This window comes from Lepidochelys kempii, chromosome 3, assembly GCF_965140265.1.
Source record: "Lepidochelys kempii isolate rLepKem1 chromosome 3, rLepKem1.hap2, whole genome shotgun sequence".
NCBI lineage: Eukaryota > Metazoa > Chordata > Testudines > Cheloniidae > Lepidochelys > Lepidochelys kempii.
Window position 1 is genome coordinate 59,614,421 of NC_133258.1, and position 14,386 is coordinate 59,628,806.

The window sequence follows — 14,386 nt, forward strand, 5'->3', positions numbered from 1 at the left end:
CCAAGAGGATGTTTTCTAAATTGGTTGCATTTCTTATTGCTTTGACTTGTTAGCCAGAAATTAAGACTGTCTTAAGGTGTGGCTTCACTAAAGTGCTTACTCAGATTTTTTCCCAGACACTTCTCCATTTCTCTTAATTGGGGCTCTTAACTCAGGGTGTCCTGTCCTGAGGTATAAGCTAAAACCCAAGAGAGGCTTTAATTTGGGCTGCTAATCCACCGACTTTGCAGTGGTGACACAGGCTGTCACTCAAATGCTGACAATCCTCCAGTGTCCTCCCACAGCTCACTGAGGAAAAAAAAATCCATAGAGCTCCTCAGCATACTGCAGCACAAAGAAGCATGGAATATATACCCGGAAGTCGTATCAACACATGGGTGAGTGAAGCACCAGTGAGGACACAGTAACTTGGGTATGGTTTTGCAGTATGTCTGGGCTAACGTAGGTGCTCAGATTTAGGTTCTGGTCGCCTGGGTTAATTCTGCAGTGAAGATACCTCCTCTGTGATGTTTCCATAACACACATCTGTAAAGCAGCAAAGTTGTCTTTCCATATAGGATCTAGTCAACAGTGTTCTGTAAGTATCTTCTCTTCACCCTCCTCTCTCCCTTCCATCCCTCAAAGTTTTTCTTTTGGAATATGCTTTATTTTCCAGCTAGCAAAATTTCTGCATGCCTTTCCCCCCCCCCCCCCTTCTGACTGCTTCTGCAAACTTAAACATCCAACAGTAGACAACATGAAGAGGTATTTTGCTTCTCTTTTAATTAATAGAATTTAGTTCTCCCGGTTGTGTTCCTGTGTATATTACTGACTTTCTTGAGGAAGCTACTTAACTGCTATGTATCTTGAGTTTCCTTATGTTAAAGGGATAACACCTTCCCAAAAGCACTTTGCAAACAAAGCTTGCATGAAAGTTGCTTATGTGTAAAATACTATAAATTTTTCTTACATACATTTTTTTTCCTAAGTGTAGCTGTGGTGCTCTGTTTACTTCAACCTGACATTCCCAGAGTTCAATACAATAGCTTGGAAACTATGGTGCACTTTCAGTTGCTACTTTTGCAGCTACTTAAGCTAGGTTCTTAAATCGTATTTTGTACCTAACTGCCTTTCTGCAGTTTCTAAAAATAGATGTGCAGTTTGATTATTGCTGTTATGGTGTATGTAATTGCACAAGCTTGGCTCTTTTGATGACGGCTGTGATGGTTCCTGCAGTTCATAAGTGGGTCTGCAATCAGCAGTCTGCAATTCAGATGCAAAAATTCACTGTACATCTCCTCCTGTTTCAAAGGCAGCATTTGCTTTGTGTCTCAAACTTTTACAGTTCCTGTGGTTCTCATAATTTGAGACCTGATATGATTAACGTCACCTGCTGATTGTTGCTCCCAAAATCTATACTAAAGTTGGTGGTCACAGAGCATCTAGTTTAAAATTACTTTTTAGCTGCTTCTCTACACCATTTTCACACGCTTCCATTTTGAGAATAAATTGTAGGAGAAGAGGAAAATCCACAGGTTCTCCTATGAAACCCATAAACTTTCTTTCTATTTGGACTGCTTAAGCATACCAGACAAATGATAATGGTCTTATAGGAGCAGGGAATTGCATAGTGCCAAGTCACTAGACATGCAAATGTAACTTTTTTTTTTTTCTAGATCCGGATTTAAAAAAAATATTTAAATTTTGAAGAGTAGTTATGAAAGGATTTCAGCCAGTGGGTGGTTTTCAAACTGTTCACTTATTATTTACTATTCACAGTGTGCGGTTGGCACGTAAGCAACATAATGTTGTCCCTTTTTGACCCGTATCGCTAGTCAAAGTTTGGGTACTGTAAATTGTTGTAGTTGGGAATAGAAATTGATGGAGTGTGGTGCTTTCTGTGATGCAATCATGTTTATTTACAAGCAACGTACAAAGTTCTACTTCTCTGAATGCAGGGAGGAAACAGGCAAAAGGAAGTGTGTTTTTTTTTTTAAAAAAACCGGCCAAACTCGCCCCCCTGCGTGCCCCCCCCCCCCTCGTTTTAGGCTTCTCTCAGTTTGACACTGTGCTTAGACTTCTGCTTGGATTTTTTCAGGTAGTCTCTGGTGCGCTCTAGTTCTGTGTTCTAGACACAGACCCCTTATCCAAAACAATACTCAGAAAAAGCCCTCTGCCGACACACTCCAAACTCCTGGGTGGGGTCATATAACCCTCTAGTTTTAGGTGAAGGCTTGTGATAGATTATTTTTTACACTTAGGTTAATTGAAAGGTGTATTCACACAAATAAATGTAAATGAGATTTAATTCACCCACAGTGAGGTTGCACCCAGCTCCTAACTATTATTTCTATCCCTGACTAGAAGAGTGACACCTTATAAAACAGGAGACTAAGGGAAAATGTACTTAGAAATTATTAATCCAAATACATGCATTCAAATATTTATCAGTATTTTTAGAAATCACCTGGTGGTCATCCATATACTTATTTGTGGGATATTATCCACTATTAACAGCATGCCTGATTTGTTGTGCTCATGGAAATATTCATGAGTCACTTAGGATTGGGGTCTGCAGTAAAATTATTCGTGAAGTAAAGCTATCTTAAATGTGCTGGTTACATAAAGTCTAACTGGTTTAGTAAACAAAGGAAGTATTAAATGTAGTTAGTGAACTTACTCACCTATATATACTTTTGGTCACTGTGGTCTGGGTTTTTAAATGTAGTGGGATTTTAAAGTACCACACTCCCATTTGAAAACAGGAGTTAGGCAGGTTGGGTAATCCTACCAGACATTGTTGTGATGCTTCCCAGGGGTACCCAGAGTTTTGAGGCACCTAACTACCACCTGCCCTTAGTGTGAGGAAGTCTTATCTGTGCCTGCTGCAGGACAGTCTCCAAACATTACTGGCCATGGCCACCACAAGCACTCCCCCTAGGTCTCTGTCATTCTACAGGTTAGCGACTGGCACAGTCCAAACCCTCAAGCCCTCTGAGCATCTCCTTGGAGTATCGCACCCCTGGTCCACTAGGAACTTGTGGTATTCACAGATTCGCTGCTTCCAAAGAAACCATTCACCCCAGCTTCCTGCTTCCATATCAGACAACTGGTCCACTTAAACATATTCAATTGTTGTGTATTATTGTGAAATAAAATATTTAACAAAGCATAGAGACTGATGTAGTAGAAAATATTGGAAACATTGACAAACTGATAAAATGCATGCTAGAGCCTACATTTAATTAACAGGATACTCTCATGTCAAGTATTGTTCACTCAAAATCCTTGCATCGCTTTCCAGGTAGTAAATTGGAGAATTAAACTGTGTTGAGTATCAGGTGAGATCATGGAAGACTGCATTCCCTCTACCCAAAATATTAAAACTTAAGAAATAAGAAGTTAAAGGGAGAGACTTATTCTTTTCCTCCACCATGTTGTCTCCAACGTTGAAGTTGAAAAACTTCGTGCTCCATTGGGCTTTCACTTCTGTCTCCAACAAGTACCCAAAAAGGAATCCATTCCCCAACTGATAACTCAGTGTTAAGGCAGAACCTGCCAAATGCATGAAATATGTGACAATCAGATGCATTGATCTTTGGATATAATTGATATAAAAGCATATGAGGTTACTGTGAAAGTTTTATTTTAGAGTGAAAATTTGAAGTGTTGGGCATCCATCTAGAGATGGATGTTGAAAGTCTTAATGGAGCATTGGAGAATATGCTATCAACAGTTGTAGGCAATTTGAAGGTAGAAGGTCTTTCCCCTTAGTTCTTATTTCCCTACTTCTAATATTTTTGGGTGAATGGGGTGTGTCCTGCTGCAACCTTAAATGGCACTAAATGTAGTTTTTGTTAAATATATATTCTCAGCAGCATTGCCGTTTCCCATTGGTTATTAAGTCCTTTTTGTAATCTTGAATCTTTAAATGAGTTCTCAAATCGGTTCCGTTAGTAGTTTGTTCAGATTATTATAGACTGGGCACTAGGATGGTACTGCTCTTCTCTCCCCTCCCCACTCCACCCTTTAAATATGATGTAGAGTTGTGGTGTTGGGTTTTTTTAAACTCCTCCAGATTTCAATCCACTCCATGTCAGTCTTCACAGTGGGGAATTCCCGGATTGCATGGCAACTGGGTGCAGACCGGTCTTTGCTTTCAGCTTGGGTTTAAGACTGCTCCTCAGGAAGAACTCTCCAGAATTCTGTCTCCAAGTGGCACATGTGACAGACTTCATGTTTCCCTTGGTAGCAGAATTTTCCCAGGATTTTTAACTGAAGGTCTGTTTCTTCATTGGCTTTAAGGTTTTTCCTCAAAATTGCTAAACTAGAAAGTATTGTGGCTTTCTGAAGAGGGTTTGAGGGACAGCCACTCCCTCAGAAATGACAAGCTGCAGGAAGTTGTCTCCCCACTAACGTGGGCAAGGTCCATGCCAAGAGTTGAGCAGACTGCTGTGAAACCTGGCTCCCAACTGATGTGTGGACAAGGTGCAAGCTGCATGGAATCTCCCTTCACCGAGACTAGTCTAGAATCAGTGTCATAGAACTGGAGAGAAGTTACGTGGTTTTTTTGTTTTGTTTTTCTTTTCCTCCAACATCCATAACTCCCCCGTAGACATGGAAATCCCTATTTTCATGGCTTCCAGAGCAAGCAGGAACAGTTCATGGAAGCCTTCTGAATCTTGGGGGAAGGCAAGGTCCCCTGCCTCCCTCACCGGTAGCAACCTGGAGGAAGAAATACATGCTCACTGCCAGCACATGGGTAAGGCCTGTGACGGGATGGTTGAGAAGGCTTCAATCTGCCCTTCCTGCAGGCTGTTTTAACTCAAAGTCCTCTGTTCCTGCAAACTTTGATACCAAGCAGTCATTTATCTCCAGTGGCTCTGGCTTACTCCTTGTTCTATGTGGTGAGCCTCTGCTTAGCCCAGATAAAGTAGCAGGGATTGAATTGATTCAGATCCCTTTCCTTGAGAGAGACCTATTTCTTCTCTACTTCTAGTCTCCTTGTGTTCCATAGGACGTCATAAAGTGGCTATGATTTTCCTTAGGGAGACATGCAGGATACATGTCTGTTGACTGTCCTTTTAATCTCCCTGGTAATGCTCTTTCCACCTCACAGGGCCACCCCCATACTCTCATGTTGGTGAATGATATTGTTCGCAATCAGCTCTTAAAAGGCAGCATAAAATCTTAAAACTCATGAGTCTCCCCTCTAGATTCTTGAAAATGAATAAGTGCCTAAAGCTGGGGCTTTGATAGAGATAACTTATTCTGCTCTAAGGTTCTCAGAGTAAGAGACTTCAGCCAGTAATGTCAAGGCTGAGGTTGCTGTATCCAAGTTTAGTCTGAGTGATTATTTTATTCTCCTGTCTGTGTTTGGCTGGAGTTCTCCCTCAGTTGGTATAAATGTGGTGTTTACTAAGGAGACTGCAACAGGCTTAATCTTACACAGATTAGTGAAGAGCTTTTAGGTCTTAAGTACAAGTACTTCCTGATGGGGAATTCCCACTCCACCTTAAACCCTCATAAACAGTTGAGGAAGAATTATACACCTCTTCAGCTCTGCAAGGTTTTTGTTTTATTTGTTGTTTTTGTGCTCATCTGGGAAGCCATGTTGAGCGCACATGCATTCACATATATAGCCAAACAAAATCAAAACAAAATAACCTAGTTTAAAGTAGACTCTGTAGTTTTTTTTTTTTTTTTCAGGACTGGTATTTCACCTGACTATGATTTGCTGTGCATTCAAAACTTCCAAAGACATGTCCTGAAAAGGTCCAGTCAAAGAAAGTTGAAATTGTAGGCTAACAGCTCATATCCTTCCAAATATGTTGGTGATCTCTTTGAGCACGGAGACAAAATAGTTACAAAGGCTTTAGCCAAAAGAATAAGACCTCATCAACACCTAAAATTTAGGTCAACCTAGCTGAGTTGCAGGGGGGTGTGAAACTCACCCCTGAAAGACACTTTAGATGGCATAAGCCCTGGTATAGACACCACTACGTTGATCTAGCCACCGCCTCTTGGGGGGTGGATTTAGTACAGGGATAGAAAAACCCATTTTGTTGCTGTAGCAAGTATCTACATTGGAGGTGTAGCTGCAGTTGTGCCACTGTAACACTTGTGGTTGTAGACCTAGCCTAAGTCACTCCCTCATTTCAATGAGGACCTGGTGAGAGAATCTTCAAACTCCTTTGTCTTAGCAGGCGTTCTTGTTGAAGCTGCTGTTTCTCCAGGCTCCACTGTAGAGATTACATATGAGGAAGGGGGCTATTGCTGTCTTTCCTGAGAACTAGAGGACCACGACTAGGATTTTCTAGAGGAAAACTATCCAACTCCAAAAGCATCTCTTGAGTTGTAAGTTTCTGAAGTCTGAGAAGATCCCCTGTCCCCTTCCCACATATGATACTTCATGATGGGCCCTCATCTGGGTGTGAACTACCTCAGAAAATGAGTGCTTGAGATTCAGGAAAGGCTCCACAGTAGAACTCACTTGTTGTCCCTGGGGATTAAGCATGGAAACAAATCTGGCACAATATACCATTTACCTTCTTGAGTCTCAACCTATGCTTGATGTAAATTAGCTTCTGTTAGACTCCAGCACTTTGCTGAATCTGGCATTTGCCACCTCTGACTGAAGTGGGGCTGCTAATGCTTAAGATTAGGGATGTTCTTAAATACTCTGAATTGGGACCCCTGTTCTCCTTTCAAAGGAGAGGCAATCTGGACTTTTCCTGTCAATTCTGGGAGATACTGCAAAACATTCTTGCATGATAGAAATTCTTCCCAGGGGAATGACTTAACGATGTAGTTCTAACATCCTTATGTCGGTAGGTACTAATCTGGTCCTTCCAAAATGGTCTTTATATTCTTTCCACTAACATCTTTTTCAGACTTTATTTTTCTTTCTATAATCACAGCTCTATTAATTGGCTAAGATATATTTACACACAATTAAAATTGTATGAATACTTATAAAAAATTATGACCGCTTTGGTGTACGTTTGTGTATAATCGAGTGCTCATTTAAAAGATAATGCAATAAAAACATACATTTAAAAACTAACTAAAATTGTTGCTCCCCTAATTTCAGTATCAATTTTTTCAAAACTAAATATTGTCTAGTTAAAAGCTTGCTTCTAAAGTTGTCAATTTTTAAAAGAATTAGTTTGCATTGTAGCCATTTTCTATTAAACATTTTTAAAGCCAAATTTATTGGCACACGTCCAGAGTTCTTAAAATGCTGTGTACTGTAGCTACGATCTTAAAGCTACAGTATAGATACTGAAATTTAATTATTCTCACACAAATTACGTGACAAAATCCCAGCTAAAGTATTGAAACACTTTGATTCTACACTCAACAAAGCTTTGCTAGACCTATTTACTTTCTGCCGGGAAAATGAGATGATTTTATCCCAGGATTTCAAAGATGCCAAAATCATTACAATCTACAAGTGCAAAGGGGACAGACATGACTGGCAATTATCATGGCATTTCGCTCCTTTCTATTGCTGGTAAGACCCTTGGTGAGTTGTTGCTGAAAAGGCTTCAGGTTATTGCAGATGATGTATTTCCTGAATCCCAGTATCGTTTTCATTCATCACGTAGCACTGCTGAAATATTTACCTTCTGCCAGTTACAGGAGAAAGCTGCTGAACAACAAATGCCCCTCTAGTTGCCTTTGTTGACCATAGTAAGGCGTTTGACTCTGTCAGATGCTCTGCTCTTTGGTGCCATCTTGCAAAGTTTGGCTGCCCAGACAAACTAATCAGCCTTATCCGCTGCTTCCATGACAACATGCAGGCCCATGTGCCAGTTGGTACCAACTCACCCGTCCCTTTCCTGTACCCATGGGGTTAAACAGGGCTGTATGCTTGCCCCTACATTATTTACTTGGTTTTTGTCTGGAGTGCTAGAAGTTACCACATGTACTACCACTGCAGGTGTCGCTCTAACAACACGATTTGATGGTAGACTTCTAAACCTCTGCCGATTCAAGGCCAAAAGCAAATCCCAGCAAAGTGAAGTAAAGGACCTATTGTATGCCGACAACTCAACATTTGTTGCCCTTTCTGAGAATGATCTGCAACATTTTGCTGGATTTCTTTGCCCATGCTTTATCTATGTATTGGCCTCTGTACTAATGTGAAGAAAAGAAGTCCCTGTACCAACCATCTTCAGACCACTTCCATCACCGCCAGAAATAGAATTGAACAGCTGCCAATTAAACAATATCAAGTCCTTCAGCTGCCTAGGTAGCACAGTTACTGGTGACCTCAAAATAGAAAAAGAACTTTCAGTATGGTTAGTCAGCTGCCTTTGCTTTCGGCTGTCTACAAAAAGGCTATGGACAAGATGGGGAGGAGGGGGCAAAGTGTCCATAAAATGCGAAGTTTACAGAGCTGTTGTGCTTCCTTGTCTTCTATAGTCATTAGAGACCTGTGCCCTTTATCATCTTATTCAAAAACTTAACTCTCTGCAACAATGCCACCTATGCAGCAAGATGGAAATCGCATCTGACAAAATCACCAACAGTGAAGTACTACAGCTGGCAGCTATGCTAAGCATGGAAGTGATGCTAGCACGGAGGCAAATGATCTGGACTGGCCATGTTATATGTATGGATAACAATCGACTGCCTGAGGGGTTCTGTATAGCGAATTTGACAATGGGACGGCCAGCTTTCCTACTGCCTAACTCCACTACAAGGATTGCCTCAAGCAGCTCGTACAATCTGCTGGGCTGGACTTAATGAAGTGGGAGGATATGGACCATGACAGGCGAGGTTGGCACTCCATTACGGAGGAAGCAAAATGAGCATGTTGTCATGCCACCCTTGCCCAACAGTCGGGGGTGAACATTAGACACCAACTTGCCCTGGCACGTCTCCTAAGCCCTACATGTGGAAACTGATTTCCAGTCATAGTCCTACTTGAATACGAATAACAGTCATTGCATTACAGTCTCTGTGGAGCATTGATGCTACTTTCTTGGGGGCATCACTGAGAGGGTTGTGATGGGAAAACTGATTCACCTATTCAGTTGAATGCCCCTCCAGCCTGCAGTTTGCTCTTGCATGCCAATCAGAGAGCATTTAGTTCAACCTGCTTTTTATATCCGTGTTGTCTTTATGTGAAATTGCCTTGCTTGCTATCATGGCATTCGTGCTTGGTCAGTAGAATATTTGGGTGAATAATGTCCAGAGGTGACGACTCTTCTGAAACGCTGAGATTGTGCTCCCCTTATAATGAGAGGGTCTAAAAATGTAGGTTCATTTCAGAATGCAATAGGTTTCTACCTATACTGTAGAAAGCTTGGTTTTGCAGTATACACTTAAATTATATCCTGGCTCTAGTTCCTCAGAGTTAAGGCTTCATTCTCATTAGAGGTTATCAGCTACTAGGCCTAGCTAGGACTGTATACAGTTTGACCATTTGCATCTAGAAGGTTTTACCTACCAGATTATTTAAATAAAGCAATGGTTGATTTGAAAAGTTGAACTGGAAAAATAAATGGAGTGTATTTGTGCATGGTTGAGGTTTAGACTGATTAAGAGTGAAAATGCAGAGAGACTGGTATACAATGTGTATACAGGGAAGAAACTTTGAAAGTGTGAATGTTGTCAACCAAATGGCTGATTAGTCTAGTTAATGGTATGCAGTTTTTTTTTCCTCCTCAGTTAGCAATCTTTTAATAATAATGTGTGGTGTCAGATGTGTGCAGCTACTTACAGAAGCACAATGCTTTTTCACTTTGAATCTCCTGTTCCAGTATTAATCAACATGCTGAAAGATGTTACTATATAGCTGTGCACATTTTAAAAATAAGTCTGTGCTTCAGTCACTAACCTTATTTTGTCAAATGGTACTTGAATGATTATATCAACTAAATATCTGGGATTGAGTTATTTTACCCTTCTAGTTTTGAATTGATTAGTGACCTGGCTTGAAATCAAAACTTATCTTAACTTGTTCTCATTTCAGCTTTGAATAGATCACAGTCCAAGAGAGATGGAGGTTATAAAAATAATTGGAGCTTTGATCACGCAGAAGAAAGTGAAGGAGATGCAGAGAAAGAGTAAGGATATTTTTTCTAGGTTATTGAACATAAGTGCTTAATTATAGAAACCTAATTTTTTGTAAATAATTAATAAACTGTAGTATATAATTGTGTGTAGAAAATTAGATCCTTAACTTTCTCTTCAGTAATTTAATACTAATTTAAGAAAAATCTATTTTGCAAGAACTTGCCATTGTTAATTATTCTCAGACAAAAACATGCATTCAAATGGAGTTAAGATATAAAGCAGTAATTTAGGTAAAACAGTTGGCAGAGATGTTGTAATTATCCCCAAAACAAACCATACAAATTCAGGAAATTCAGAGTTAAAGGTTAAATTTAAATGAAATCCAAACATGTTAAGGGAAAGGCATATACGGCTAGGATACCCAAACAATCCAACTCTGCCCTACAGTGCCTTTCTGCAATAACCATATCAGTATGATTAAAGCATTTTAGTGTTTATAGTCTCAGGTTAGATTAAACTGGTTTAAAAAAACCAAAAACTGGATTCTCACCTCAATCCCATGTTGTTAATCACATGTTCTTTGTTCCCTAATTGTGCACTTCCATACCTTGCATGTTTGGTTTGTAATACGTTTTGTTTTTTTTTAAAAAATAATTATCCCATCTTTCTCACATATTTTATCCTAAATTACTGATATGTTTTCTCAAACTTAATGTAGCTTTCTGTCTGGGAAATTTTTTGGTTTCCAAAAATTAGTACAAAGTTCACACAAACAGTAAATGAGAAATCAGAGAGAATGATCTCATGATATTTCTAATTATTTGAAGATACATAGTATGACTTTTAAATTGCGGTTGAGTGTATCTGGTGGATAGCATAGCTTTTTAAAAAGAAATATTTAGGACTAATGGTCCTTTCTTGGAATTTTAAAAATTAAAATCTTCTGCTCTAGAGAAACTCATGAAGATCACCCTCTTTCAAACTGGGCACTCTTCCTATTGCTCCCAAAGGGAGTGAAGCGAAGCTGCCCTCAGCAAGCTGATAATCCTTATGCTATATGGGGGGAGGAACACTCTGAGGAGTGGTAATTGGAGGAAGTGGCCATTTTTGGAAAGGCAACCTTTCTCAGTCCCATTGAGGCCGAAAGGAGATGACAGTCATTTTGGAGAAGGGTAATTTTCATGGAACCTTTTGATGGAGATTGTGCTAGTCTTGCTGAAGAATAATAAGCTTTCATTAATTAAACCGCAAAATGTGATCTTCAATAAATATGATAATCCATCCTTTTTTTCTCCCGAATGTACCCAATATACAAAACTTCAGTGAGTTTTAACTGTGTGGATAAGCTGTGTTTTTATTTATTAAGATCATTCAGTGGGGTCTAAAAAGTTGACAGTAGCTTGCTAAATTTCTTAAAGGACTCCTTCTTTGAATTTGAGAATTTGGAAGCAAATTTGTTAGTTTTTAGTTAATTTTTTTAAAATGCTGTAATTTTGCAGATGCTATTGTATTTTTATGCCTAGCAAGCAAAGAGGTTGAATTCTTGTTTTAAGTGCCAAATTTAACTATATAGAGCCACAAATGAGCCTCCATAATATCCTCAGCAGGTGTTACATCTCTGCATAGACTGTGACAAAGCTCTGTCCTTGCCTCCGTGGGTCCCACGTTTCCTGGCGGATTTTGCTAGCCTCAGAGGCTCACTGTGACCCTCCACGTAACCCTTCTTTCTCTAGAGACAAGGGTCACAGTCTACTGAGCCATTTTCATCATAAGCCAGCGAGGGAGGTGAGGTGAAGTTATCCTTCCTTGCAGTCTCTGCTGTCTCCCAGTCTCAATGATTAATCGGGGGGCAAAGGTGGGGGGGGGAGCCTGGGCCCACCCTCTACTCCAGCCTGGGACCCTAATAGTATCAGCTATGGTAGCTGACCTTTTAGAAACATGACATGTACAATTCCCTGGGCTACTTCCCCCACAGCAGCCCTCACTTCCTCAAGCTCCACTTCACCCTTACCTCAGGGCCTCCTTCCTTGTGCCTGATATGGTATGTACTACTCAGCCTCTCCAACAGCGCAACTTCCTTCAACAGCTCCTGACATGCACCCTCACCTGACTGACTGGGAGGCTTTTAACTAGTTTCAACCAGCCCCTGATTGGCTTCAGGTGTCCCAATCAACCTAGCTTTCTCCCTTCCTTCTGGAAAGTTCTTAATTGGCCCCAGGTGTCTTAACTGACCTGGAGCAGCTTCCATTTCACTTAACCTGGTACCAGGGATTTGTTTAGCCTGGAGCTAATATATCTATCTCCCACTACTTTTCTATAGCCATCTGGCCTTGCCCCATCACAAGACTCAGGAGCAATAGTTATTTTCCATCAACCCCAGCGTATGGAGTAAGGTAGTGGAGCAGGCAGACATATTGTTGCCATCTTTGGTTGCAATAGCAGACTGCTTAGAGATCTGTCAAAAGCATCAAAAGATTACATTTCTTTTTTGAAACAAAGCCACAGACACACAATCCAGTTAATTGTACTGTTGCGTTTTAAAACGCAAAAAATATTCCAAAATGCTTAAGAGTTGAACAGTTAGAAGTTGAAAATTTTAAAAGTGAAGAAAGCAGAGGAAGAGAAATGAGAAGCATTTGTGAAGCAAAGGGGGGAAAGATATATTTTCAAATGAGATCTGAAAATAGATGTAGAGTCTCTTGGATTGAGAGACCCAAGAATACTGTTCCAGTAGTGTGAGCGAAGGCTTTTATATCAACAGTGGCAAAATTCTGTTAAAGGACAAAGCAGGCAGAAGAAGCTATGAGGAAAGCAAATACAAGAAAACAACCTCCTCCTCCTTCTTCCTCTCCCCTGCCCATGGTATGCATGCTTAACACACGTAGTATGTTAAGTTATTAGAAATAGTATGTTCATCGAATGGCAAGCACTGAGATCCCCTTGTTGAAATGGAGGTTTATCAGAAATTTGGAAAAGCCCACAATAAAAGGTCGTGCTTACAAAATAGTGCATTCTTAATTAATTTCCTTACTGTGCTATTTAACACTTTTTTTAATTGCCAGTTTTAATAGTTTAATTTTAGTGTGAAGTATTGTTTGGTGGTGGTTTTTTAAATTTTTTTTGTATGCTGGCAGTTTTAGTTTTGCTTTTTACTCCTCTTGGAAAATGAAGACAATACATCAGGAGATGTGGGTTTTTTTTTTTCTTTCAATAATTTCCTAGTAGCCTCTTGCTGCCTTCAAAAGATGACTTCTCAGCATAGAATGAGACTTGTATTTAGTGGTAGTCCCATTAAAATCTCTGACGAGTCAATGGGTAGCACATGTTTTCATAGTGAATCTGTTCTCTAATTTTAAACCAGTGTTTCTGAATGGTTGTACAATCCCACAAAATAGGTCCAACAGACAGCAGTATAAGTATTGTATGTGTAGTCTTATATTTTCACGTACAATACTTACACTGCTGTTGGCTGGATATCTCACACCTTTGGAGATTTTTTGTTTATGAATTTTTACAGGTTTGATACCACTGATTCATAACTACCTAGTTTTCTTCTCTTTTCTATAACATATAGAAGCTGTTGAGTATTCCTCTTCCTTTTTTTGTATATAATCTACTTTTATAAAGGAGTAGCTCTATACAGGGTCCACTGTGTTTAAAAATTCTTTGATAGAAACCATCTTTCTATTTCTGCTTTCCCCATAGTTAGGAGTTTGTTTTATGTGCATCTTACATATGTAGCTGCTGATAGAACCCCAAGCTACATAGAACATAATTCTTCAAATGTAGATACAAAAGTAGTTGAAGGTTGTTAAGCTTGTTTTTAATTTCTGTATTTATTTTTTTGTGTGAAGAAAAATAAAAAAATACTAAGAATCTTTGACCCACTTTCTTCCTCCATCCCATATTTTAACCTCCCTAATCTTGAGCTCAGAATTTGCATTTTGTTCTCTAGTACTTTTTCTTCTTGTTGCGCATATATATATGTGATTTCATTGATCTGGAAAATAAGTGGTGATAGCATCGTTTGCCTTGTGTCCTTGGTAGAGAGAAACGGTATTAGAACTGTATCCATTTACAGTATATCAGTTGTTGCCTGGGGATGGAAATGTGATGGTTTCTATCCATTGAATAAACTGCAGGTCTGTGTCCAGGGCATTGACTGTTGGTTTTTAATGTCACCTTACCCTATCAAATGCCTTTTCCTCCACACTAATAAGAGAAGTTGAGAGGGGGGTTCTTGAACAGGGTTGAGTATAACATTCTTTAACCACTATATATAAATCGATCTTAGTTTCTCTTGTAGCCGGGCAATATTTTGATGTTGATCAGGCATGCCTTGACCACATTCTTTATGTGTTAGTTTAATAAAGAAATG

The 14,386-nt window shown here is 39.6% G+C and overlaps 1 protein-coding gene across 12 annotated transcripts in view; it reads left to right on the plus strand.

Annotated features, from left to right (window-relative positions):
* The window catches only part of SENP6 (SUMO specific peptidase 6), a 158,857-nt gene that overhangs the window by 14,069 nt on the left and 130,402 nt on the right, over window positions 1-14,386 (plus strand). For all 12 annotated transcript variants that reach the window (XM_073336489.1, XM_073336496.1, XM_073336486.1 and 9 more), the window contains exon 2: window positions 9,965-10,058. In XM_073336489.1, the coding sequence (XP_073192590.1) occupies window positions 9,965-10,058 (94 nt within the window). The remainder of the gene's footprint in view (window positions 1-9,964; window positions 10,059-14,386) is intronic.